Source organism: Diabrotica virgifera, chromosome 5 (genome assembly GCF_917563875.1).
Source record: "Diabrotica virgifera virgifera chromosome 5, PGI_DIABVI_V3a".
Taxonomy (NCBI): Eukaryota; Metazoa; Arthropoda; class Insecta; order Coleoptera; family Chrysomelidae; genus Diabrotica; species Diabrotica virgifera.
Window position 1 is genome coordinate 250,390,577 of NC_065447.1, and position 24,937 is coordinate 250,415,513.

Genomic DNA, 24,937 nt, shown 5'->3' on the forward strand with positions numbered 1-24,937 from the left:
TAATTAATTGCATTAATAAGATGCTGATTAATCTCATGACAGAGAGAAAATACAGAGCATAATAATACAGTAAGCGCCATGTTAGTACACACGCAGGTGTTTAATTTCTAGGCGTGGGCTAATCCGGCCTGTTTTCACCTGTGATTTTCATGTCTGTCATGTCATGTGACTGTCACGAAACTATTCAAAATAATACAAAAACTACATTAATAATTAATAGTATTGTTATTTTGCTTAAAAAAACTTTCTCAAACACCAACAATATTACAATACTTTATAACTTTTACAACTTTAATACAATGACAACTACTATAAACTTCACATACAGCTGTTCTATAGCTGTCAACTTTCTATGTTGGTTTCTATTGGTTTCTATACATTTTCTGACGCTCTAGACGTCACTAGACATAAAAGTAAACAGTGCAACAAGTGAAGGGTCCAGGACTGTATTGCCTCAATGTAGCTGTGTGTCTACTAGCATGGCGGTTACTGTATAATATAATATGGTCACTTACCTATAGCGCTGATGGGCTGACTGCTCGGTTTAACAGAAGCCGACATCAAGCTGTTACTAGTCGAACTGATCAGAACTGTAGTTGGGTTGTTGAGCGGTTGAGTCTGGCCGAAAGTAGCACTCAACCTGTAGTTGCTCATATTCGGGTACAATTCTGGCGGTCCTGGGGCGGTGGGTGGTGGGGGATGGGGAGGAGGAGCGGCGGTGGGCAAATATACGCTCTGTGTCGAATATGGGCTATTTGCCGTCTGGCCGAGACTGTGATAATTGGGATATTGGGAGAATTGGGAGCGTCCCTGACCGCCCAATTGATCTATTTGGAACGCCCCGTATAGACCAGCGGTCTGTGCAGCAGCAGCTTGAATCTGTTGCGTGGAATTATACACTAGCGGAACTGTGGGAGGGGAGGGGATGGCTGAGATGCCGTATTGTGTGTTTCCTGAGAGACTGGCCTGTAAAAATAAGATATAAAAATAACCACATAAGAAAATTAGTCTATAATTTGTAAAGGTATTCACAAAAGAAACATATCGTCCCTACCATTTCCAACTATTGAATGTGAAAAATCGGGTTTTCCAGATTCCATACCTTGTCCTCGCATTATACGTGATACATCTTGTGGCAAATTCTCGTTATTGTAGCTTGATCAGGAGCGCGGGAAATATGCTGTTTAAACTATCGATTATGAACATTTTTCCACTTGGTTGACTGCAAACTGACGAAAATGGTATATTGGATACTTTTGTTTTGTATAAATATATCTAAAGGTATATTTGTACAACGCTAAATGTCGAATGTGTCACATTCGTTAGTTTGTGTTGTAATTTATTCAACAGTTATTCAATTCTGTAAACTGTCGAAAATGCTAAACTGTTGAAAAGAACAAAATGCACATGTTTACAATTTATGCGAATTTTGTTTCAGTATCGCTTCCAAGAAATTCTTGTGAGGCAGTTTATGATTTCATTTTAACCGATTTGCATTATTTGATTGTACAGTTATTCACTATTATACATTCCCTACTTTGAAACATCGGACCGAAACAAATCTTTGATTAATACAAAAAGCAAAGTAACGAATGTTACTTTGTTTTGCTACATACAAAAAATATAAAAATTTTCTAAAATGTCAATGCGCTGCTTTAGTAGTCTCTAAAAAAGAATTATTTTGCTCTCCTGAAAAGTACCACTTTTCACATTCAATAGTTGGAAATGGCAGGGACGAATGACAAAAATGATTTTTATATACCAGGTGTCCACTTATATTTTCCCACATTTTAACTGCCTTCTTCTTAACGTGCCCTATCAAGTCCCCTTGACGTTGGCGATTAACATGGCGAAACTGTCTCTGTCTCGAGCTATTCTAAATAGGTGTTCTGCTTTCTTTATTCCTGTCCACTCCCGGATATTCTTCAACCAAGAGGCCTGCTTTCTACCAATTCCTCTGCGTCCTTCGATTTTACCACCCATCATAATAAGTTGCAAGAATATTATACCGGTCTCCCCTTACTACGTGTCCAAAATAGGCCATCTTTCTATATTTTATGTTATCAAGCAGCTCGCGGGCAGCATTTGCTCTCTTAAGGACTGCCACATTTGTCAGCATAGCCGTCCATGGTATTTTCAGAATATGTCTGTGCAGCCACATTTCAAAGGCCTCCAAACGGTTAATGGTGGATATTTTTAATGTCCATGCTTCGACACCATACAAGAGGACTGACCAAATGTAGCATTTAATCATGTGCTTTCGAAGTGGAAGTTGCAAGGTATCATTACAGAAGAATGACCTCATTTTTAAAAATGTCGTGCGGGCTATCTCGATTCTACATTTTATCTCTTTATCTGGATCTAGTTGTTCAGTAATATGGCAACCAAGATATTTAAAACTGGGTACTCTTTGAATTATATGACCATCAACATATAACCGTGAATCTTGATGGGCCAAACGGCTAAATACCATGTATTTTGTTTTTGAACAGTTTATATTTAGGCCAAACTCTCTTCCCACTGTGTCAATGACATTTAAAAGGTGTTGTAATCCATTCATATCATCACTTAAAATAACTGTATCGTCTGCATATCTGATTGTATTTATCAGAATTCCATTAACCTTCACAACCCATTCCAAATTATGCAGCGCTTCCTTAAATATTCTATCTGAATACAAATTGAACAACAGTGGGGACAGTATACAACCCTGTCTGACACCTCTTTGTATTTTGCATATTTCTGTTGATTTTTCATTTATGCAAGCTGTCGCTGTTTGACGCCAGTATAATTTAACTGCCTATAACTTCTAAACGGCTCAAGATAGAAATATGTAGTTTTCGCTGAAATGTTTTATTTTAGTAAAAATTTTGTTTAAGTGGATTGAATTTTTTATATCGCTTTCAATTACGAAAAAAAGGCGGATTTTTTAAAAAACGTTGTTGACTTTTTTTTAATGGAACATCCAGTAAATTTTTTTCTAAATTGAAAGAACGGTCATTCACCTATCCAGATAGAGAGATGCAACGTGGAAATCACATAAGTAAATACAATATTTTGTGATGAAAATAACTAAGCAAATTGATATTCTGTTATATGACTTCCACATTGCATCTCTCATTTTAAAAATTAATTACTCAGTCATTTGACAACCGATTTTAAATAACTTTATATCGCTGGATAGGTGAATGACAGTTCTTTCAATTTACAAAAAAAAAGAATGTGTGTGTACTTTGTACGCACGTAAGAAGTTATACTACCCATATTAAGCTGCACCCCCCACCATGGCGAATAAAGTTCGGACTAGGCAAAAAATTTAGTGCTATTTATGTGCTAATTAGTTGCTCTATTCCGAATTTTGTTGCTCAAACCGTTTACCAGGAAATCGCGTTGAAAGTGGGGGGGTGCAGGTTAATGTAAAGCTGCACCCACCCACACCGAAAAAAGCTCAAACTTCTTGATTTTTTTTGGTGATAAATTTAGTGCTATTTATGTGCTAATTAGTTGCTCTATTCCGAATTTTGTTGCTCAAACCGTTTACCAGGAAATCGCGTTGAAAGTGGGGGGGTGCAGGTTAATGTAAAGCTGCACCCACCCACACCGAAAAAAGCTCAAACTTCTTGATTTTTTTTGGTGATAAATTTAGTGCTATTTATGTGCTAATTAGTTGCTCTATTCCGAATTTTGTTGCTCAAACCGTTTACCAGGAAATCGCGTTGAAAATGGGGGGGTGCAGGTTAATGTAAAGCTGCACCCACCCACACCGAAAAAAGCTCAAACTTCTTGATTTTTTTGGTGATAAATTTAGTGCTATTTATGTGCTAATTAGTTGCTCTATTCCGAATTTTGTTGCTCAAACCGTTTACCAGGAAATCGCGTTGAAATTGGGGGGGTGCAGGTTAATGTAAAGCTGCACCCACCCACACCGAAAAAAGCTCAAACTTCTTGATTTTTTTTGGTGATAAATTTAGTGCTATTTATGTGCTAATTAGTTGCTCTATTCCGAATTTTGTTGCTCAAACCGTTGACCAGGAAATCGCGTTCAAATTGGGGGGTCCAGCTTAATGGCAAGCTGCACCCACACCGAAAAGAGTTCATACTTATTGATTTTTTTTGGTGATAAATTTAGTGCTATTTATGTGCTAATTAGTTGCTCTAATCCGAATTTTGTTGCTCAAACCGTTGACCAGGAAATCGCGTTGAAATTGGGGGGTGCAGTTTAATGGCCATCCTGACCCACCCACACCGAAACAAACTCAAATTTCTTGATTTTTTTGGTGAAAAATTTAGTGCTATTTATGTGCTAATTAATTGCTCTATTCCGAATTTTGTTGCTCAAACCGTTGACTAGGAAATCGCGTCGAAAATGGGGGGGGTGCAAGTTAATGGCAAGCCTGCATCCACCCACACCGAAACAAGCTCAAACTTCTTGATTTTTTTGGTGAAAAATTTAGTGCTATTTATGTGCTAATTAGTTGCACTAGTCTAAATTTTGTTGCTCAAACCGTTGACCAGGAAATCGCGTTCAAAGTGGGGCGGTGCCAGCTTCTCATTAGACGCACAACGAAACACTTGTATGTTCACTAAAACAATGAGAAATAAAATCAGATAGAAGTATAGTTTGATGGTACGTGTTCCCTAAATTATTTTAGTACCAAATAATATGTACGAGTAACTTATTTATTTAACATAGAACAGAGACACATATGTATAGCGCGGAGCCAGGTCGGGTGGGATTAACTAATGCATTTGCAAGTTCTACGGTTAGCAACAAAATCGGATACCGATATATTTCGATAGTACGTATCATTATCATCATCATACAGCCCTTTTCGTTCACCGCTGAACATAGGCCTCCCTCATTTTTGTCCATTGTGCTCTATTTTGAGCACTTTGCATCCAATTTCTTGACATTTTCTTGAGTTCATCAGTCCAACGAGTAGATGGTCTTCCTCTACTTCTTTTGTCTAATCTCGGCCTTTACTCTTCGTCCACTCCCCATCACTGATTCGGGCGACGTGTCCGGCCAAGTTCCATTTCAGGGTGGCAATTCGGGAAATTACATCGGTAACTCTTGTTCTTCGCCTTAAGTCTTCATTTCTAACTCGGTCACGAAGCGACATACTCAGCATTGACCTTTCCATTTTCCTCTGGGCTATTTGCAGCATTTTAGAAGCTGTGGCTGTCAATGTCAAAGTTTCGGCACTATAAGGTCATCATAGGCAACACAAATTGGTCAAATGTTTTACGTTTTAGAGAAATTGGTATGTCGCTTTTAAATAGGTCTTTGAGTTTTCCATAGGCTACCTATGGTAGGTTTAGTCTTCTTCGTAGTTTGCATATTTGTTTGTCTCTTGTGATCTTTATTTCGTGTCCAAGGTATATGTATTTTTCCACTAGCTCTACTTCGTTTTCTGCAATATTGATATTTCCGCTAGGTACTAGGTTTGTCATGAATTTTGTTTTGGAGATGTTTATTTTGAGACACCTACACTGGCGTACACTAACTAAAGTTCATGTAGCATGGTACATATCTTCTTGAGGTTGTCAGAGAACAAAACTATGTCGTCTGCGAATTTCAAATTTGTTAATCTTCTACCGTCAATATTCAGGCCTCGCTCTTCCCAGTTAAGTTATTTACAAGCATATTCTAGTACTGCGGTAAAGAGTTTAGGCGATAAGTTATCGTCCTGTCGGACTCCTCTGCCGATTGGGATATGGTCCGTGTTTTTATGTAGTTTCACCGACATAGTTGCGTTCTTTTATGTATTGTAAATTAACCTTGTGTATCGGTAGTCAATGCGGCATGCTTGTAGTACTTCCAGAATTTTGTCACATTCTACCGTGTCAAAGGCTTTATGGAAATCTACAAAAGCCAAAACGAGTGGTCGATTGTATTCGATAGTCTTTTCTATTACCGTTTTAATGCTCTGTGGGTGATCATTTGTTCCAAATTGGCTGGTAGAAATCAAGTTTTTTCTCAAGACGATTCGTTACTATTCTTGTAAGGAGTTTGTATAAGTGACTAAGAAGACTTTTATAGGTCTGTAATTTTCTAATTCATGGGGATCTCCTTTTTTGTACAATAGAATTACTTGAGCATTATGCCATTTGTCGGGTATATTGCTATCTAAAAGGCACATATTAAAAAGGTCTTTTATTTTCTTAAGAAGACAAGTGCCTCCGATGTTTATTGCATCAGTAATTACACAATCTTCGCCTGGAGATTTTTTATTCTTATCTTTTCTTAGGGCTAGTTTACAATCTAGAAATATATGTTCCAGGGCAAAAAAGGTGGTCTTTTGTATTTGTTTTGAAAAAATTGTTTAAACAATTTCTGCCCAAAAATTCCGCCATATATCCTTCTTCTCCTTCTTAAAGTGCCTATCCGTTTCGGATGTTGGCGATCATCATGGCTATCTTGACTTTGTTTACCGCAACGCGGAACAGTTCAGTGGTAGTGGTGTTATACCACTTTCGTAAATTTTGAAGCCAGGAAATGCGTCTTCTTCCCGGCCCTCTTTTACCATTTACCTTCCCTTGGAGAATCAGTGGGAGAAGGCCGTAACGTTCTTGATTTCTCATTACATGTCCTAGATATTCTAATTTTTTTGTTTTGATGGTTATGAGAATTTCACAGTCTTTCCCCATTCTACGCAGCACTTTTACATTATTAATTCGTTCAACCCAGGATATACGTAAGATGCGCCTATAACACCACATTTCGAAAGCTTCGATCCGATTCATAGATGCAACAGTTAGTGTCCACCTTCCATTCCGTAGAGCAGAACTGTGAATATGTAGCTTTTCAACAGACGGTATTTTATTTTTAATGATATGTCTCGACTGTTGAAAATTGGTCTCATTCTAAAGTATGCTGCTTTCGCTTTTATTATTCGCTGTTTAATTTCTGTCGAGTGGTCCCATTGGCTATTTAAATTCGTACCCAGATATGTATATTGCTCAACTCTTTCGATATTCTGTTGGTTGACTGTAAGTTGAGCGTTTAATATTGGTTTTTTACTAATTGTCATAAATTTGGTCTTCTTCTGTTGCTGACTTCTGTTATACGATTTGTTAATATCTGTAAATCATTCAGATTATCGTCGAAAACTATGGTGTCATCTGCATATCTAATGTTATTCAACCATTCACCATTTATTAATACTCCCTTCGCACAACCGTCTAAAGCTTTAGTCCTGTCGCCAGGGGGGGTACAGCGGCCTCCTGTATTCAGATGGACTTACCCAAGTTTTTTTTATGTATTTTGACTTGTAGAACACGAATTTTTTGGGTAACAGTTGATCCGGATGTCGATAAGATTGTTATAAACCAAGAAGTTGAGGAATCACATAACAGCGATTTCTCGCAAAACAAAACATTTTTTTTGTATTTTTTGGGCCATTCTTACCAAAAAATGATCCTACAAATTTTTTCGTAGGATGCATAGTTTTCGAGATAAACGCGGTTGAACTTTCAAAAAATCGAAAAATTACAATTTTTGAACCCGAATAACTTTTGATTATAAAATAAAATAGCAATTCTGTTTACCGCATTTGAAAGTTCAAGTCAAATTATATCGGTTTTAATTATTTGTATTGCTAAAAATTTATTATTTTATTGTTAAAACAAAGCTATAAACACCTAGTGCTTGAGTGATGTTTTCAATGATTTCTCATTTAAAATCGAACGAGTAGATAGAGGAGGTAAAAGTGCAAGCGGGGCTATTTCTACGTAGCATGCGTTAAAATGCATGTATTAGGCACGGGAAACACTATGTGTGTTTATAGATTTTTTTAGCAATCCAAAAATAAATTTTTAGCAATCAAAAAATAAATTTTTAGCAATGCAAATATTCAAAACGGATATAATTTTACTCAAACTTTTAAAGGCGGTAAGCAGAATTACTATTTTATTTTTGATTCAAAGGTTATTCGGGTTCAAAAATTGCAATTTTTCGATTTTTTGAAAGTTCAACCGCATTTATCTCGAAAACTATGCATCATACGAAAAAACTTGCAGGAACATTTTTTGGTAAGAATGGCCCAAAAAATACAAAAAAATGTTTTGTTTTGCGAGAAATCGCTGTTATGTGATTCCTCAACTTCTTGGTTTATAACAATCTTATCGACATCCGGATCAACTGTTACCCAAAAAATTCGTGTTCTACGGGCCAAAATATATAAAAAAAACTTGGCTAAGTCCATCTGAATTAAGAAGGCCGTTGTACCCCCCCTGGCGACAGGACTACTTCTTTAAATATCCATTCAGAGTAAATATTGAATAGTAGTGGAGATAAAATACAGCCCTGTCATACTCCTCGTTCTATTGCAATTTTATCAGTTAACTGGTCTTCTATTTTGATTTCTGCCGTTTGATTGTAATATTTGTTTCTGATAATCGATACCCTTCAGATTTGTTTAAAGGGGACATTTTTTAATAGGAATCCCCAAAGAAACCGAATCAGAAATGTTTTCAGACTCACCATATGGACTATATGGAACGGTCTCACCATATGGACTATATACATACTTCCACATTTTGTAATAAACATACAAACTTTCACCAAGTAACCATCATGTTGATGTAAGATACGAATACGAGTGTGAATTATAAATTTCTAAAAAAAATACAAAATCTTTGTGGCTTGTGAATGTTTTAAAAATAAAACAATTGAATATTAGTCTTAAAGGTGGTGTTGAAGCGGCTGAAGTTTCATTCTTCGGTGAGGTATCTTACAGTCTGACCAGATTCACTTTGTATTTGAGATTTGGATGCGCATTGTTGTTGACTTTCGGATTTTCCAAATTTTGTGATTTTTATTTTGATAACATCTCGTCAAGTAAAATACCTGCACCGTACCAAAATAAAATTCAGAAAATGTGGAAAACCCGAACGCCAAACATTAGTGCACATCCAAAATCTCAAATACACACTGAATCTGGCCCGACTGTACACTGGTGAGTGTTTTATAGAAATCACTAATATAGTTTTAAAAATTTTTATTACAAAATTTAATACAATATTTTACATTTATTAATTATTATATTAACAGAAATAAAATACATTTTGATACAGCACAAATTATTTGCGTTAAAACTCAAGCAAATCTATTAAATTTTTTCTACAATCACTTGATAAAGAAGAGTTTTTCGCTTGTCAATGGCAACGAAAAGTTAACGTTTACTGAGTACCGTCACTTTATAGCGCTAGCGCGTTAAAGTTTGATTATCGCGCGTCGTCCGTAGCAACCGTACAACCATACAATACTCGTAAAATTTGAAAATTCAAATTGAATAGTTATTTATGTATTAAGAACGAAAAGTGATACATTATTCCTTGAGAGTAAGAGTTACCACTCGACCGTAGCGGAGAGCGGTAATTACTCGAAAGAAATAATGTCACTTTGCGCTTGTAATACATACATTTTTTCTACAATCACTTAATAAAATGAAACTATTTTTAAATCACTAACTTTATTGTAACTATTTTATATCTGTCGTTATAATGTCATAACATTCACTTTTATATCTTTCAGTTTGAATGTTCAATGTGATTGTATTGTATGGTTGTACGGTTGCTACGGACGACGAGCGTAAAATCAAACTACGCGCTAGAGCAGCGTTTCCCAAATGGTGGGTCGCGACCCGGTACCGGGCCACGAAAGCAAAATGCCGGGTCGCCTCGCCGTTTCACATGAACATCTTCTTTTAGACTGCGAAGTGCGTTGACTATCAAAAGGGAATGTTTAAAGAAAACTTTTTTTGAATTAATTGAATAATTCAAGGAAGAAATTTCAATATTCTTAGAACAACATCCACCAACGGCTAGGGATGCAATATTTCAATTTAAAGACAGTTTTCATGATGCCAATCGGTTAATCAAGGTAGCGTATATTTGTTATATTTTTGACTTCTTCAAGAATTTAAATATGACATTACAAGGTAGCAATGTAGTACAAGAGAAGCTGGAAGCTGCAATAAAGTTTGCAAGTTTGCCATACTTATTTAAAAACACCCTGTATCGATGAAAAATAAGGCGAGTTGTTAAATTATTACCTAACTTTTTTACTATCCAACATAAGCGAATGAATCGAAAAACAGAATGTTAAGAACACATGAGGCTATAGTTGGGTTTTAATTTCAGTATTTTATAAATGCAAGAATATTCCACAGGGTGTGGTGACTTTGAGAAAAAATTACTTTTTGATTGGTACACTACCTGTCTAGCAACAATATTATTAAACGAAAATGTTCAAAAATATATCGAAAACAGCTTTAGGAAATATGAGACATAAAAAATGACCAATTTTTAAGGTGATACGTTAATTTCTTTTGGAGAAATGTAGATATACATAAATACAATAAAGATAAAGACAGATTATACGAACATACATAATAATATACCCGAACAATACATACTGTTTCAAATATTCAAAGATAAAGCGATTACAAAAATTGCAATTCGGCATTCTTCAATATACATTATACAATAACTCACACACAGCCAACGGAATTGACAATGAGAGATACCTTGAAAACAATAAAGCTCTGTTGTTATGGGGCAGAGAATAGATAATAGGTAAATATGATTTATATAGGTATATATAAAGAATCCACTACACCAAAATGTTGATATCCAAACAACATACACTGTTTCAAAGCGTTTTAATAGTGAAATACCTGTAGAATATTTAGTTCAATCTTTGCAAATGGAATTTTGTTTCGACATGTCGCGATGGGACCCTTGAATGTCGGGGGCCCCTTGAATGTCGGGGGCCCCGTATAATTGATACGGCTGATACGACGGTAGCTACGCCCCTGGCGTTAAGTAACAATGTATTTTAAATGGGATTTACTATTTCGCACTGTTTGTAACTTTCGAGTTGTCATGGTGACAATCCTTAATTTTCGCGTTGTCATGGTGATGACAATATGAGCAATGAATTATAACAAGAGTTTTGACAGCTTTGTGGTGTGAAAGTAGTTGTAATTTTTAAATTTCAAAGTTCTAAAAATTGTAGAATAGAAGAGTTAGAGCTTTTTTTATTTATTTATCGTAGATAAAATATTGTATAAAACTGTGCGTGAAGTACTTTTTGCGAACTCGCTCCGTTGTCGCTCGTACTCTAAAAATCGCGTGCGATCGCAAAAAGCATACTTCACGAACTGTTTCATTAATAACTATTTTAGCACTCCATTGGAGCGTTAAAAATGCTACTTTATAGCACTAGTGCTTTAAAATTTTTAAGGCACTGCAGTTAAAAGTGAATTGTCAAATTGTGAAAAGTCAAAATATTTATATTTCATTTACTAACATTAATATTCATAGTAAAACTTGCACAATTTGAAAACGGTGGTTTAAAAGGTTTTTTAAAATTTAATTTAAACTCTATTATTGCATTTTTAACACGTTTGTAGAAAAAACAAGTTTATATAACGGTATAATATTTTCGCTAAGAATTTTTAGATATTCCCCTCGAGTGTAGACAACCAGTTCTATCTTTTACGGGTGATAGGTTTCATGGTTTCAGCAATTAACAAAAATATTGTATTTTATATATTTATAACGTTTGTAGAAAAAATATTGTATGATATACGTGTTAAAAAGTACATTTTTAAGGCACTCATGTGAATTTCAGAATTCGCTTCGCTCATTCCGACTAAATATATTCTTTATATGCAAAAAATTTGAATGAATTTTGAATTAATTCGTTTTCAAGTAAGTACATTTATCAGCAATAGTCGTAACGTAAGTGTTGTAAACCATAGTTTTATTACTAATTAGCTAATTAGCACATAAATGACACTAAATTCTTCACCAAAAAAATCAAGCAGTTTGAGCTTTTTTCGGTTTGGGTGGGTGCAGCTTGCCATTAACCTGCACCCCCCACTTTCAACGCGATTTCTTGGTCAACGGTTTGAGCAACAAAATTCGGATTAGAGCAACTAATTAGCACATAAATAACACTAAATTTATCACCACAAAAAAATCAATAAGATTGAACTTTTTTCGGTGTGGGTGGGTGCAGCTTGCCATTAAGCTGGACGCCCCCATTTTGACCGAGATTTCCTGGTCAACGGTTTGAGCAACAAAATTCGGAATAGAGCAACTAATTAGCACATAAACAGCACTAAATTTTGCATCAAAAAATCAAGAAATTTGAGCTTTTTTCGGTGTGAGTGTGTGCCGCTTGCCATTAAGCTGGACCCCCCACTTTGAACGCGATTTCCTGGTCAACGGTTTGAGCAACAAAATTCGGAATAGAGCAACTAATTAGCACATGAATAGCACTAAATTTATCATAAGAAAAAATCAAGAAATTTGAGCTTTTTTCGGTGTGGGTGGGTGCAGCTTGCCATTAACCTGCACCCCCCCTCACTTTCAATGCGATTTCCTGGTAAATGGTTTGAGCAACAAATTTAGGAATAGAGCAACTAATTAGCACATAAATAGCACTAAATTTATCACCAAAAAAATCAAGAAGTTTGAGCTTTCTTCGGTGTGAGTGAGTGCAGCTTGCCATTAACTTGCACCCCCCCACTTTCAACGCGATTTCTTGGTCAACGGTTTGAGCAACAAAATTCGAATTAGAGCAACTAATTAGCACATAAATAGCACTAAATCACTAAATTTTTCACCAAAAAAACCAAGAAGTTTGAGCTTTTTTCGGTGTGAGTGGGTGCAGTTTGCCATTAAGCTGGACACCCCAGTTTGAACGCGATATCCTGGTAAACGGTTTGAGCAACAAAATTCGAAATAGAGCAAGTAATTAGCACATAAATAGCACTAAATTTTTCACCAAAAAAATCAAGAAGTTTGAGCTTTTTTCGGTGTGGGTGGGTGCAACTTGCCATTAACTTGCACCGCCCCAATTTCAACGCGATTTCTTGGTCAACGGTTTGAGCAACAAAATTTGGATTGTAGCAACTAATTAGCACATAAATAGCACTAAATTTATCACCAAAAAAAATCAATAAGTTTGAACTTTTTTCGGTGTGAGCGGGTGCAGCTTGCCATTAAGCTGGACCCCCCCACTTTGAACGCGATTTCCTGGTCAACTGTTTCAGCAACAAAATTCGGAATAGAGCAACTAATTAGCACATAAATAGCACTAAATTTTCACCAAAAAAATCAAGAAGTTTGAGATTTTTTCGGTGTGGGTAGGTGCAACTTGCCATTAACTTGCACCCTCCAATTTCAACGCGATTTCTTGGTCAACGGTTTGAGCAACAAAATTCGGATTAGAGCAACTAATTAGCATATAAATAGCACTAAATTTATCACCAAAAAAATCAATAAGTTTGAAGTTTTTTCGGTGTGGGTGGGTGCAGTTTGCCATTAAGCTTGACCCCCCCAATTTGAACGCGATTTCCTGGTAAGCGGTTTGAGCAACAAAATTCGGAATAGAGCAACTAATTAGCACATAAATAGCACTAAATTTTCACCAAAAAAATCAAGAAGTTTGAGCTTTTTTCGGTGTGGGTGGGTGCAACTTGCCATTAACTTGCACCCTCCACTTTCAACGCGATTTCTTGGTCAACGGTTTGAGCAACAAAATTCGGATTAGAGCAACTAATTAGAATATAAATAGCACTAAATTTATCACCAAAAAAATCAATAAGTTTGAAGTTTTTTCGGTGTGGGTGGGTGCAGTTTGCCATTAAGCTTGACCCCCCCAATTTGAACGCGATTTCCTGGTAAGCGGTTTGAGCAACAAAATTCGGAATAGAGCAACTAATTAGCACATAAATAGCACTAAATTTTCACTAAAAAAATCAAGAAGTTTGAGCTTTTTTCGGTGTGGGTGGGTGCAACTTGCCATTAACTTGCACCCTCCACTTTCAACGCGATTTCTTGGTCAACGGTTTGAGCAACAAAATTCGGATTAGAGCAACTAATTAGCACATAAATAGCACTAAATTTATCACCAAAAAAAAATCAAGAAGTTTGAGCTTTTTTCGTTGTGGGTGGGTGCAGCTTGCCATTAACCTGCACCCCCCCACTTTCAACGCGATTTCCTGGTAAACGGTTTGAGCAACAAAATTCAGAATAGAGCAACTAATTAGCACATAAATAGCACTAAATTTATCACCAAAAAAATCAAGAAGTTTGAGCTTTTTTCGGTGTGGGTGGGTGCAGCTTTCCATTAACCTGCACCCCCCCATTTTCAACGCGATTTCCTGGTAAACGGTTTGAGCAACAAAATTCGGAATAGAGCAACTAATTAGCACATAAATAGCACTAAATTTATCATCAAAAAAAATCAAGAAGTTTGAGCTTTTTTCGGTGTGGGTGGGTGCAGCTTTACATTAACCTGCACCCCCCCACTTTCAACGCGATTTCCTGGTAAACGGTTTGAGCAACAAAATTCGGAATAGAGCAACTAATTAGCACATAAATAGCACTAAATTTATCACCAAAAAAATCAAGAAGTTTGAGCTTTTTTCGGTGTGGGTGGGTGCAGCTTTACATTAACCTGCACCCCCCCACTTTCAACGCGATTTCCTGGTAAACGGTTTGAGCAACAAAATTCGGAATAGAGCAACTAATTAGCACATAAATAGCACTAAATTTTTTGCCTAGTCCGAACTTTATTCGCGATGGTGGGGGGTGCAGCTTAATATGGGTAGTTATACTTCTATTATATGATTTCTTAAACATAAATATACTTTAAACAGTTTGTTTTAATTTTTTTTTAAACACCAATCTAATTTTGTGCTTACCGCTTTCAAAAAAATATAAAAAAAAGTATAGGATTGCACTGGATTCGAACTCAAGACCTCTCTATCTCTGGCTGAATGCTATACCAAATACGCTATGAGGACTGTGTCTGTAGCGGTTCAGACGTACCTAATGACAATTCACGGTAACAAACAGACAAGGTGAATAAATACACAATAAAATGTTTTAATAATACTCATCTTACTCTTGAAGAAGACAAATCCAAAGACACAAAAATTATAATAAATATATTTACTAAAAACACTAATATATTCTTTTCACACCTTTTCTTGCACTGATATATTTATACATAACTAGAAAGATTTAGCAACTAAACGCCATACTGTCTGTGTGCGCATGCGCGCAGTATTATGAATTTTACTCTCAATCGCGCCTAAAGAAGTATAACTTCAAAAATATACTGGTTGTTTCATTAAAAAAAGTCAACATTTTTTTCAAAAATCCGCCATTCTTTTTAAAGCGATATAAAAAATGCAATCCATTCAAACAAAACTTTTACTAAAATAAAACATTTCAGCGAGAACCGCATATTTCTATCTTGAGCCGTTTAGAAATTATAGGCAGTTAAAATGGGGGAAAATATAAGTAGCATAAGCATAATTCAGAAATCCTCTTTGTATCTATTTTAATTATTAGAAAAGCGGTTACCTGGTAGCTAATATGCTGATTGGCTGTATACTGAGGCCCCATACCAACACTGGCGCCTAAAACCGGTGGTATGGGTGGGGGAGATAGGGGGTTGCCCATCAAGCCTGTAGCAACAATTCCAGAATGGGGCTGGTGACCGGAAGAGCTTAATACAGTCTGTCCGCTTCCAGATACCTGCTGTGTAGGCTTCACCTTAAAGTAAACATATTTTGTAGTTATTTGAAAATAATTTTAAAGATCTGAATAAAATGTAATAGGAGAATTACGATATGGTAAGAACACTGTCATTTAGAAATTATCAAAACTCCAAATATTCAGTATCAATCACTGTTCATCATAGATTTGTTGTCTTTATTTGATGTGCTCTACTGTGGCCAGACAAGTAGCTGAAATTCTTGGTTTTGGGTTCTGTGAGCAGAAATAATATAAAATAATAAAAAAATTGTTAGTGAATAATAGCAAACATGTAGAAAGATTCATCAAATGAACTCTATCTTAAAGATACATTCCAGTAAATTTGGTACATTCAAGTAAAAGTTAGAATTTATATAGCAAATAAATTTTATTTTTCAATGAACAAAAAAGTGAATAATGGTGTATGGCAGCGGTTCTCAATCCGTGGTACATTAATTAAGGTGGTACACAAAACGCAAAAACAGCCAAAATCAGCACCACTATTATAGTTAATTAGATCACATAGTTACATAGGTATTTCAGTTAGGTGGTACCAAAAATAATAAAAAGTGTTTTGTGGTACATGACTCAAAAAGATTGAGAACCTCTGGTGTATGGTGAAAGTCAAACAATAAGGCATCAAAAAATTTATAGGGAATAATCAAATTTTCTTGACATGCCATTCCTATTACAGCGAGTATTTCATCGGCTAGAAGTAGTGACGAGAATATGTACAGTTGAGTCTGGGAATCTTTACCCGTGCGTACAATTAATCCTTGTACAAAACAAAATTACAAAGAAACGCAACTAAAATGATCTAAAACATATTAAGAACTGATAGAATGATATTTGTTTCCCTCCCAGCCTCCATATTGATTTAATTTTGACAGCATGTTGGAATGCCCTATTTGATGAGATGTTAAATGAAGAGTACAGGGGAAAAACAAGGAATGTCACATTTTATACATATTGAGATAAACACCAATAAAGGTTTAATTCTTATGATACTATTTAAAAACTACTTAGGATTCTTAGCAGAATTCTAGCAATTCTTATTCTATAATCTTAATATAATATGAATCTATATTAACTTATAATTAATAATTTAATAATGGACCAAAAAATTGCTAACATTCCTTATTTTTGTTCAGTGGCGTGCGAACAATCCTGGTCCTTCGCCTGGATACAAATTTTTAGAAAATTTATATAGACTAATAATCTTTCTGTTTATTGTCCTGAATCGATAGTCTAGTCGATACTGCTCAGTTTTGCTACCACGTGGCGAGAAAAGCAAAAATTAATGAAAAAGTGGCATTCCTTGTTTTTCCCCTGTACTCTTCAAATGGTAACTGACATCTGTCATAATATTGAAGGTTAAATATAATGTCAAATTATATTTTATTTATTTCGTTTACATTTTAACGATAGTTCATTTTTTAAACAAACTTCACTTTCCCTTCTCTATCCTTGATTGGTCGATGAAGTTCACGATAGTCTTGTTGTATGGTTGGTTTAGTTAGGCGTTAATTTTAAAAAATGTTGCTGGCAAAATGGACACAGCTCAAAGGCCATAAAAGAAAAAAAATACACCAACCAAAATCTTACACAACCTTCTATAGGAGAACATGACTTTGACACTTATATCCAGGGTTGGCAGGTTTAAACCAACTTGCTTAAAACCTTGGTTTAAATCTGGTTTTTTATTTTTATTTTTTTTTTTTTATTGAGCCTCCAAACTGGTGTTTTTATTTAAAGTTTTTACTACAGCTGCCGCAAATGAATAAAATTGAGATAAATAAATTCTATTTTTTTACTTTCGAACTTAGTAGTTATTTTGAGTATTATTACGTTTGAAGATGTTTTTTTTTTGTTATACATATTAATTTTTTGTGTGTGTAAATAAAAATAAAGGTTGTCTTAATTTTTTTCATTGTTTATTACTATTATTTTATAAAATAATTTATTCATTTTTAAAGTATTTAGACTGATGATAGGTACTTTGTATCAAATAAACCTGGTTTAAACCAAAAAACCTGGTTTTTTTGGTTTTTTCGAAAAAACCTTGGTTTTTGCCAACCCTGCTTATATCTTTGTTTCACACTCTTAAAGACAAAAAGAAACAATGTAGCCGGCAGCTGCTGTGGTAAGTACATATGTTTTTTATTTGGCAACAACGCTTTCCTGCTAAACTTGACGGTAGCGAAAAACCTAATAATATGAGAAAAAATTTGTTGAATTTGTTGATCGTCAAGTTCGTACACTTCGCGTCAAAAAAACTGGTACAACTCTTATAACCGAAAATCGTGTTTTTCAAGTTGTGTAAGTTGATCTTGTGACAAGTGTCATTCTAATTTCTAGGGCAACGTTGCCAATTCAACGAAAATATTATATCAAACTAGGTAAAAACGGGGCTGAGCGACAGACCGCATTTTTTAATATACTAAAAACTAAAACAATGGTAATTTTCCGTCATCTCAATTAAGTATCCATTCATTGATTCGTGTTTTATTATAATTTATGAAAATATTTCAATTCAAAAATAATATCTTGATATTATAATAATAAAATAAAATCTTGACATGACTTTAAATTATTGTTTAATGTCAAATCGAGAGGTGTGATTGGTTTCTCGTAAATTGTAGGACAAAACTGCATTAAGTTGTGTAGAATAAATAAAACACACTGGAAAAATTAAAAATGTAATTTGAAATTAATAAAAAATAAATAACTTTTACAGTGAACAAGTATGGAATTTAAATATAATATGTATTACAATTCGAAATATACATTTTAAACGTTATTTTTTTGTATTTAGATTTAGTGCAATTCCGTTGTCTGTGATGGCAACAACGAAGTGATTCACGAACAATAATTGTCAGTTAGAACACAGGTTTACATTGGGAAAAAAAAGTGTACCAGTTTTATATGACGCGAAGTGTACCAGTGTGTTATGATGTCATTAAATCTATGACGTGCATGCCTAATCGTTTGACTTTTAGTTTATGTATTTGGTGTATTGAAATGACAATGTTTGATTTGATAGATAAAATAGTAGAAAAAATATGTTTTACCTTACATACATTAGTAGTTGCTGCGCTCTGATTGGGCGAAGGACTATAACCTTCGTGATTATCATCTGGCGTGTCTTTTCCTTGGTTGAAGACGTTAGTATCGAGTGGCGGGCCACCAAAACTGATCTGACTGTCTTCGCCCTCCTGCTCCGAGGTCTCCCAGACTTTCTTAACTGAGGCAATTTTGATGTCCAAACTATCGACCGTGTTGTTTCCGCTGGTTATCGCATGGAGAGACTTCGACACGAAGTTCTTCGCCGCTTTATCATCGGCAAATTGAAGATCCGCACTGAAAAAGTCCAACTTCATATCTGGGGGGTCCTCTTTGAACAGGGGCAGTTGTATAGCGTCTGTTTTTTCGGCTTTCTGTGGCAGGAGTTCGTTCATGTTAGGTTTGTTGAAACCGGACATTACCGACGGGTCCATGTTGCCTTCTTCCATTTTAGGACGGGGCTTATCGTTTCTCACCTGGCGAGCACCCGGAGCCGACTTAAAGTTTGTATTTTCAAAGATGATTGTGTTCACCGGCGGAGTACTACCATCTAGGAGGGCTTTCTCTTGGATTTGGGTTGTCTTCCCAATTACCTTGAAATAAATATACCACAGTATTAATCCATACAATAAAAATTACAAAAACAGACAACAAAAAACGAACAACAATCTAGGCCCACCTTCACCCATCTGTTTACCAGATGAAACATTTTCTTTATTAAATTCATGCATACACAAATACGGCTTGCATGTCTTGCCTCTCAAAATATGTTCATGGCTATTCTTAAGAGGGAGGCATAGGGTTTGAAATCAACATTTCAAGCACACTTTTGTGAATTTTTTTTAAAGAGTGGTAGAATTATTTTATTTTTAAATTAAGAGCGTAGGCGCAAAAAATCGGGCCAATGCTTTTTACATTAAAATTTTTTTCGAATCCTGAAAAACTAATAGATATTTTTGAAAAATTTCAACGCAGAATAAAAAATTACATTATTACCGAGGGCCGAAAGTCCCTTAGAATAAACAAAAAGTTTCTTTTCAATGAGATATTTTTAATGAAAAATCCCACTCACAGAAACCCACACAAAGAAGTTTTCAGGGACTTTCGGCCCTCGGTAATAATGAAATCTTTCATTCTGCGTTTAAATTTTTCAAAAATACTGATTAATAATTTTCTCAGGATTCGAAAAAAACTACTTGCCCGAAATTTTGCGACTATGCTCTTAAACATAATCAGTAGAATTCAAGAAATATTAAAAAAAATTCAAGAAAAAATATTGAAAAATAAGTAAACGGTGGCAAATTTTTAGACACCTCAAAAAAATGGATTTTGCATTGGACATCAGCATTGGATCAAGTGAAACAAAAACTTTTGAGTGAAAAGTGAAAAGATTTTATTAGCTTTATGAGTTTTTTGAGGTAATGCTGTCGAGTTTTTTTTTTAGTTTTAACGATTTTTGACTTCTTGGTATCACTCAGAAGTCGAAACAACGAAATTGTATGCAAAAAAAAGGGTGAAAATCAACATATTCGCGCCAGCGCGCTTGGGCGTAGTGAGAAACGTTCAACAGCTGTTCCCTTTCTTTTTTGTAAATTACTCCGTGATTCAAAAACATATTCCGGTGTGCATCACTTTATGACTTGACAGAAAAAAATAAATTGAAAATAAAAGTTGACAAAACTTTAAACAAGTTTTTTTCAAAACGCTTTTTTAAAGGCGGTGGACATTGTAACTCAAAAATTACTTGACCAACCCACCTGAAATGTTGTATATATTTGATGGCTCCACACACAATGGAAAAACCGAAGGCATGCCTAGAGGCGAACCCAAAAATGTGGGGGTCTCCACACACTATGGAATACACGAAGGCCAGGCTTAAGGCAATCCAGTTTGTCACTCCAGGCACTCCACTACTGCCTGTTCTTGTAGATTATTTGATCTTTTTTAATTCTTTCCGAAAAATGCTACGCATATTATTAATTTTTTTAATTACACATTATTTTTTATACGGTCACGACAATCTTTTGATGTAGTTTGCCACAAGAACGGCGTATCTCTGAATATAGCTTATAAATTCCTCTTGATTTTGTTTTGCACGGGCCATAATTGTACGATAAAACTGAATGGAACAACACAACTAATACAACTGAAAATGAATCGCCTCGAGGCCTACCTCCCGACTCCTCCACACAGTCTGATCGGCCACGAGACGTGGAGGACTTGAGGCAAGACGAATGATATTTTGTATTGAAATTTCCGGCCTCCACGCATCAGATCTGCAGGAATACCTCAACGGAATTCTCCATACGCACACATAGATTTTCCTTGAGGTCTTTCTCCTCAAGGCATGTCTTCGGTTTTTCCGTTGTGTGTGGAGCCGACTTAAGACATGTAAGACTTATAAGTATGTCTATGTATGAAATTTAATAAAAAAAATTTCATCCTGTAAAAAAATCAACAGATTGGTGAATCGCCCTTAAATCGGATCTTAGACGGGACCACGGGATTCCATGGTTGTAAATATAAAACAGTAGTAGAACACTCTAATTTCATAATATTTCTTACCTTTTCACCACCAGGGCTAACACCTTGAGTGGGAGAATGCGTTGACTCCAATCCTTTGACTCCATCTATGGTTACACCTAGCATAGCGTCGTGTTCCACGTTTCTCAATTGGGAACCCAAAGGTTTATCCCACGCGCACGTCGGCACCGCAGGCGGCACACTGGCCTCTTTCATACTGTAAACGTTCATGTTTTGGTTCATTTTGTTTATATCATTGACGTCTCCTGAAAGACAACGTAAATAAAGAAAAATAGTATGGTAGAAAAGAGCATTTAAAACAAGAGAAACAAAAAACAAGTTTTTTGAAGTCATACTTTTTTAGGCGTGATTGGGAAAAATGGAGTGAAATTTATGATGCGTGCGCGCACCGACAGATAAAAACGACAGTATGAAGTTAGTTGCTGAATCTTCAAGTTACGTATGAGTGTGAATAAAATATATTGGTGTTTTTGTTAATTCAATTATATACAGGGTGTTTGGTAAAGAATGGGCCATAGCTTAACATTAGATTCCTGAGGTTAAAATAGGTCGATTTAAGCTAACTTACCTTAGTACAAAAGTTGATAATAACCAGAATACAGGTGTCAAAGTTAAACTTTTATTTTATTTATTTTTGAATATTTCCTGACAGGCATGGGACAACAACACGAAATTTGGTAAGTGGTGCTGGTACTGTACACTCTACTAAATTATGTTAAAAAAAACGTTTCTGTCTACTACCAGAGGCGTATGACGGGGAACGTGAATGGTTGACCCTTCCCAAATTCTACGCCGCTGGCAGAATTTCTATTTTAATGCAATTTTTTTATTCTCCAATACTTTCTATGTAAATAATATACTCTTCATTCGTAACAATAAAGCCATATTAATCAAAATAAGTGTGTATTTGGAGAAAGTATTGGAGAATCTAAAAATTATGCTAAAATAGCAGTTTCCTCAGTGGCGTACAATTTGGGAAGAGTCAACCATTCACTTTGCCCTGTCGTACGCCTCTGGTATTAACCAGAAACGATTATTTAACATAATTTAGTAGGGTGTACAGTTCATACACTTTCTGCCAAGTATCATGAGGATATGTCAAATAGTTTTATAGTACCGAGCACACATAGTTCTTAAAGTTTTAAATAAAGAATAAATTAATAAAAAAAAGAATACTTTAAAATAATTTGATATTTCCGTGTCATACTTAGCAAAAAGTGTAGGCACTGTACACCATACTAAATTATGTTAAATAATCGTTTCTGGCTACTACCAGAGGCGTACGACAGGGGAAAGTGAATGGTTGACCCTTCCCAAATTCTATGTCACTTATGAAACTGCTATTTTAGCATGATTTTTAGGTTCTCCAATACTTTCTATGCAAATAATATTCTCTTTATTCGTAAAGATAAAGTCATTAGTTTTCGAGATATTTGAAGTTAAAAATGAAAAGGCACACTTACTTTGATTAATGTATTATGCTCCTTCACTTTTAGCTTCAAATATCTCGAAAACTAATGGCATTATCGTTACGAATGAAGAGTATGTTATTTACATAGAAAGTATTGGAAAATCAAAATATTGCACTAAAATAGCAATTCCGCCAGTGGCGTAGAATTTGGGAAGGGTCAACCATTCATGTTCTCCCGTTGTATGCCTCTGGTAGTAGCCAGAATCGTTTGTTTAACATAATTTAGTAGGATGACAGGTACCGGCACCACCTACCAAATTTCATGTTGCTGTCCCATGCCTGTCAGGAAATATTCAAAAATAAATAAAATAAAAGTTTAACTTTGACACCCTGTATTTTGTTTATTGTCAACTTTCGTATTAAGGTAAATTAGCTTAAATCAACCTATTTTGACCTCAGGAATGTAAGGTTAAGTTATGGCCCATTCTTTACCAAACACCCTATATATACGATGGTGATAGATATTTACTGATAATTTATTAGTAAATATATTTATTTTGATAAAAGAACAAATTAATCGAAAACCAATATGAGGAAATAGAAGATCAGAGTGGATTCCGTGCTGGCAGATCTTGTGTTGATAATATATTTTTGTACTTCAACAAATTATAGAGAAATGAACAGCCAGAAATTTAGTGTTCATTGACTTAGAGAAGGCCTATGATATAGTACCCTTAAAAAGATTATAATTATTTGAAATATTGACGAAGGCAGGCCTAAGTAATGCATATCAACGCTATAGCGAACATGTATATAAATGCAAAAAGTGCCGTTAAAATGGAAAATACAATTTCAGACGCGTTTCCTGTAACAAAAGGCTTAAGACAAGGATGTTCTTTGTCCCCAACTCTATTCAAAATCTACAAGGTGTCCCCGAAAATAGTGCGTTCCTTTAAGGTATGGATATAATACACAATGTAGAACAAAAAAGTCCTATAACATTTTTTAAAGTTAACTGTTTCCAAAAAAAAATTACATTGTTCGCCATATAAGCGAACTTTTATTTTCATAAAATTAACTAATTTGGCATCACTGTACAAGAACTGTTTGTGATTTAGTTTATCGACACCACAAATGTAGGTCAGACAGGTACACCTGCAAAATAATTGTACCACCCAATGTTTGAAAATCCAACAAAACAAGAATTTGTTTATTTAGGATAAAGACAGGGTTTAATGTAAATACTTATGGCTAAAATGCTGCAACTGTTTTTGAATTGTGATTGTCTATGTTTAGATTTTTGTATAGTTGTCAGATTTCAATTTGCATACCAAAATGTATTTTGGTTTTTTAGCCAAACGGTTGCATTTAGAAAAAAATGCTATAAGACTTTTTTGCTCTACATGGTGCCTTCTACCTATACCCTTAAGAGGAAACAGTAGCGATCAACAGGTAGCGAAAACGCGTTCCAAAATTGCGGCTGTAATTTTGAATATTTTTTCGAAATATTTGGCGCACATATTCGTAATTTAATAAAGAATGGCGGTACAGAGCCCAATTTGAAAAATATATTAATATGTGGAAATTACTCTGTAATTAAATACAATATTAAAAAACGAGCCTGTACCGCCATTCAGAAGAACAAAAAAATACACTTTCTTCAAATAAACTTTTTTATCCGATGCCTAGATTTTGTGTCATTTTGGAACTACTAAAAATGTTTATTTCATTAGTAGTTCCAAAATGACACAAAATCTAGGCATCGGATAAAAAAGTTTATTTAAAGAAAGTGTATTTTTTTGTTCTTCTTAATGGCGGTACAGGCTCGTTTTTTTAATATTGTATTTAATTACTGCGTAATTTCCACATATTAATATATTTTTCAAATTGGGCTCTGTACCGCCATTCTTTATTATATTACGAATACGTGTGCCAAATATCTCGAAAAAATATTAAAAATTACAGCTGCAATCTTGGAACGCGTTTTGGCTACCTGTTGATCGCTACTGTATCACCTTAAGGAAAGCACTATTTTCGGGGACACTCTGTATCTTCAGGAAGCGTTGAACAACTGGAGGAGAAAATTTACAGGAATGAGAATAGAACTTGGAAACAAGTAAATAACAAATCTTTTCTTCGCAGACGATCAAGTGATTATGGCAAATGATGAGGAAGACATGGATTATATGATTCGAAAGTTAACCGAAGAATATGAAAATTGTGCTGTGCGTGCAGAAATGCGTCCAACCTGCACTCTGAAAGTTTTCAGAAAGTGGTAGACTCACTCAAACGAAACAGTTAAACTATTTTTAAGACATTTGTAATCATTTTCAAAAAAGGACGGTGCACTTT

At 35.0% G+C, this 24,937-nt stretch overlaps 1 protein-coding gene across 3 annotated transcripts in view; it reads right to left on the reverse strand.

Moving 5' to 3' along the window:
• Window positions 1–24,937, reverse strand: part of LOC126884816 (protein PRRC2C) — a 53,165-nt gene that overhangs the window by 13,357 nt on the left and 14,871 nt on the right. For 2 of the 3 annotated variants that reach the window (XM_050651062.1, XM_050651064.1), the window contains exons 8-11: window positions 21,196–21,419; window positions 18,639–19,223; window positions 15,394–15,585; window positions 516–966 (exon numbers count right to left, since the gene is read on the reverse strand). In XM_050651062.1, the coding sequence (XP_050507019.1) occupies window positions 516–966; window positions 15,394–15,585; window positions 18,639–19,223; window positions 21,196–21,419 (1,452 nt within the window). The remainder of the gene's footprint in view (window positions 1–515; window positions 967–15,393; window positions 15,586–18,638; window positions 19,224–21,195; window positions 21,420–24,937) is intronic. The other variant, XM_050651063.1, reaches the window with a different exon arrangement.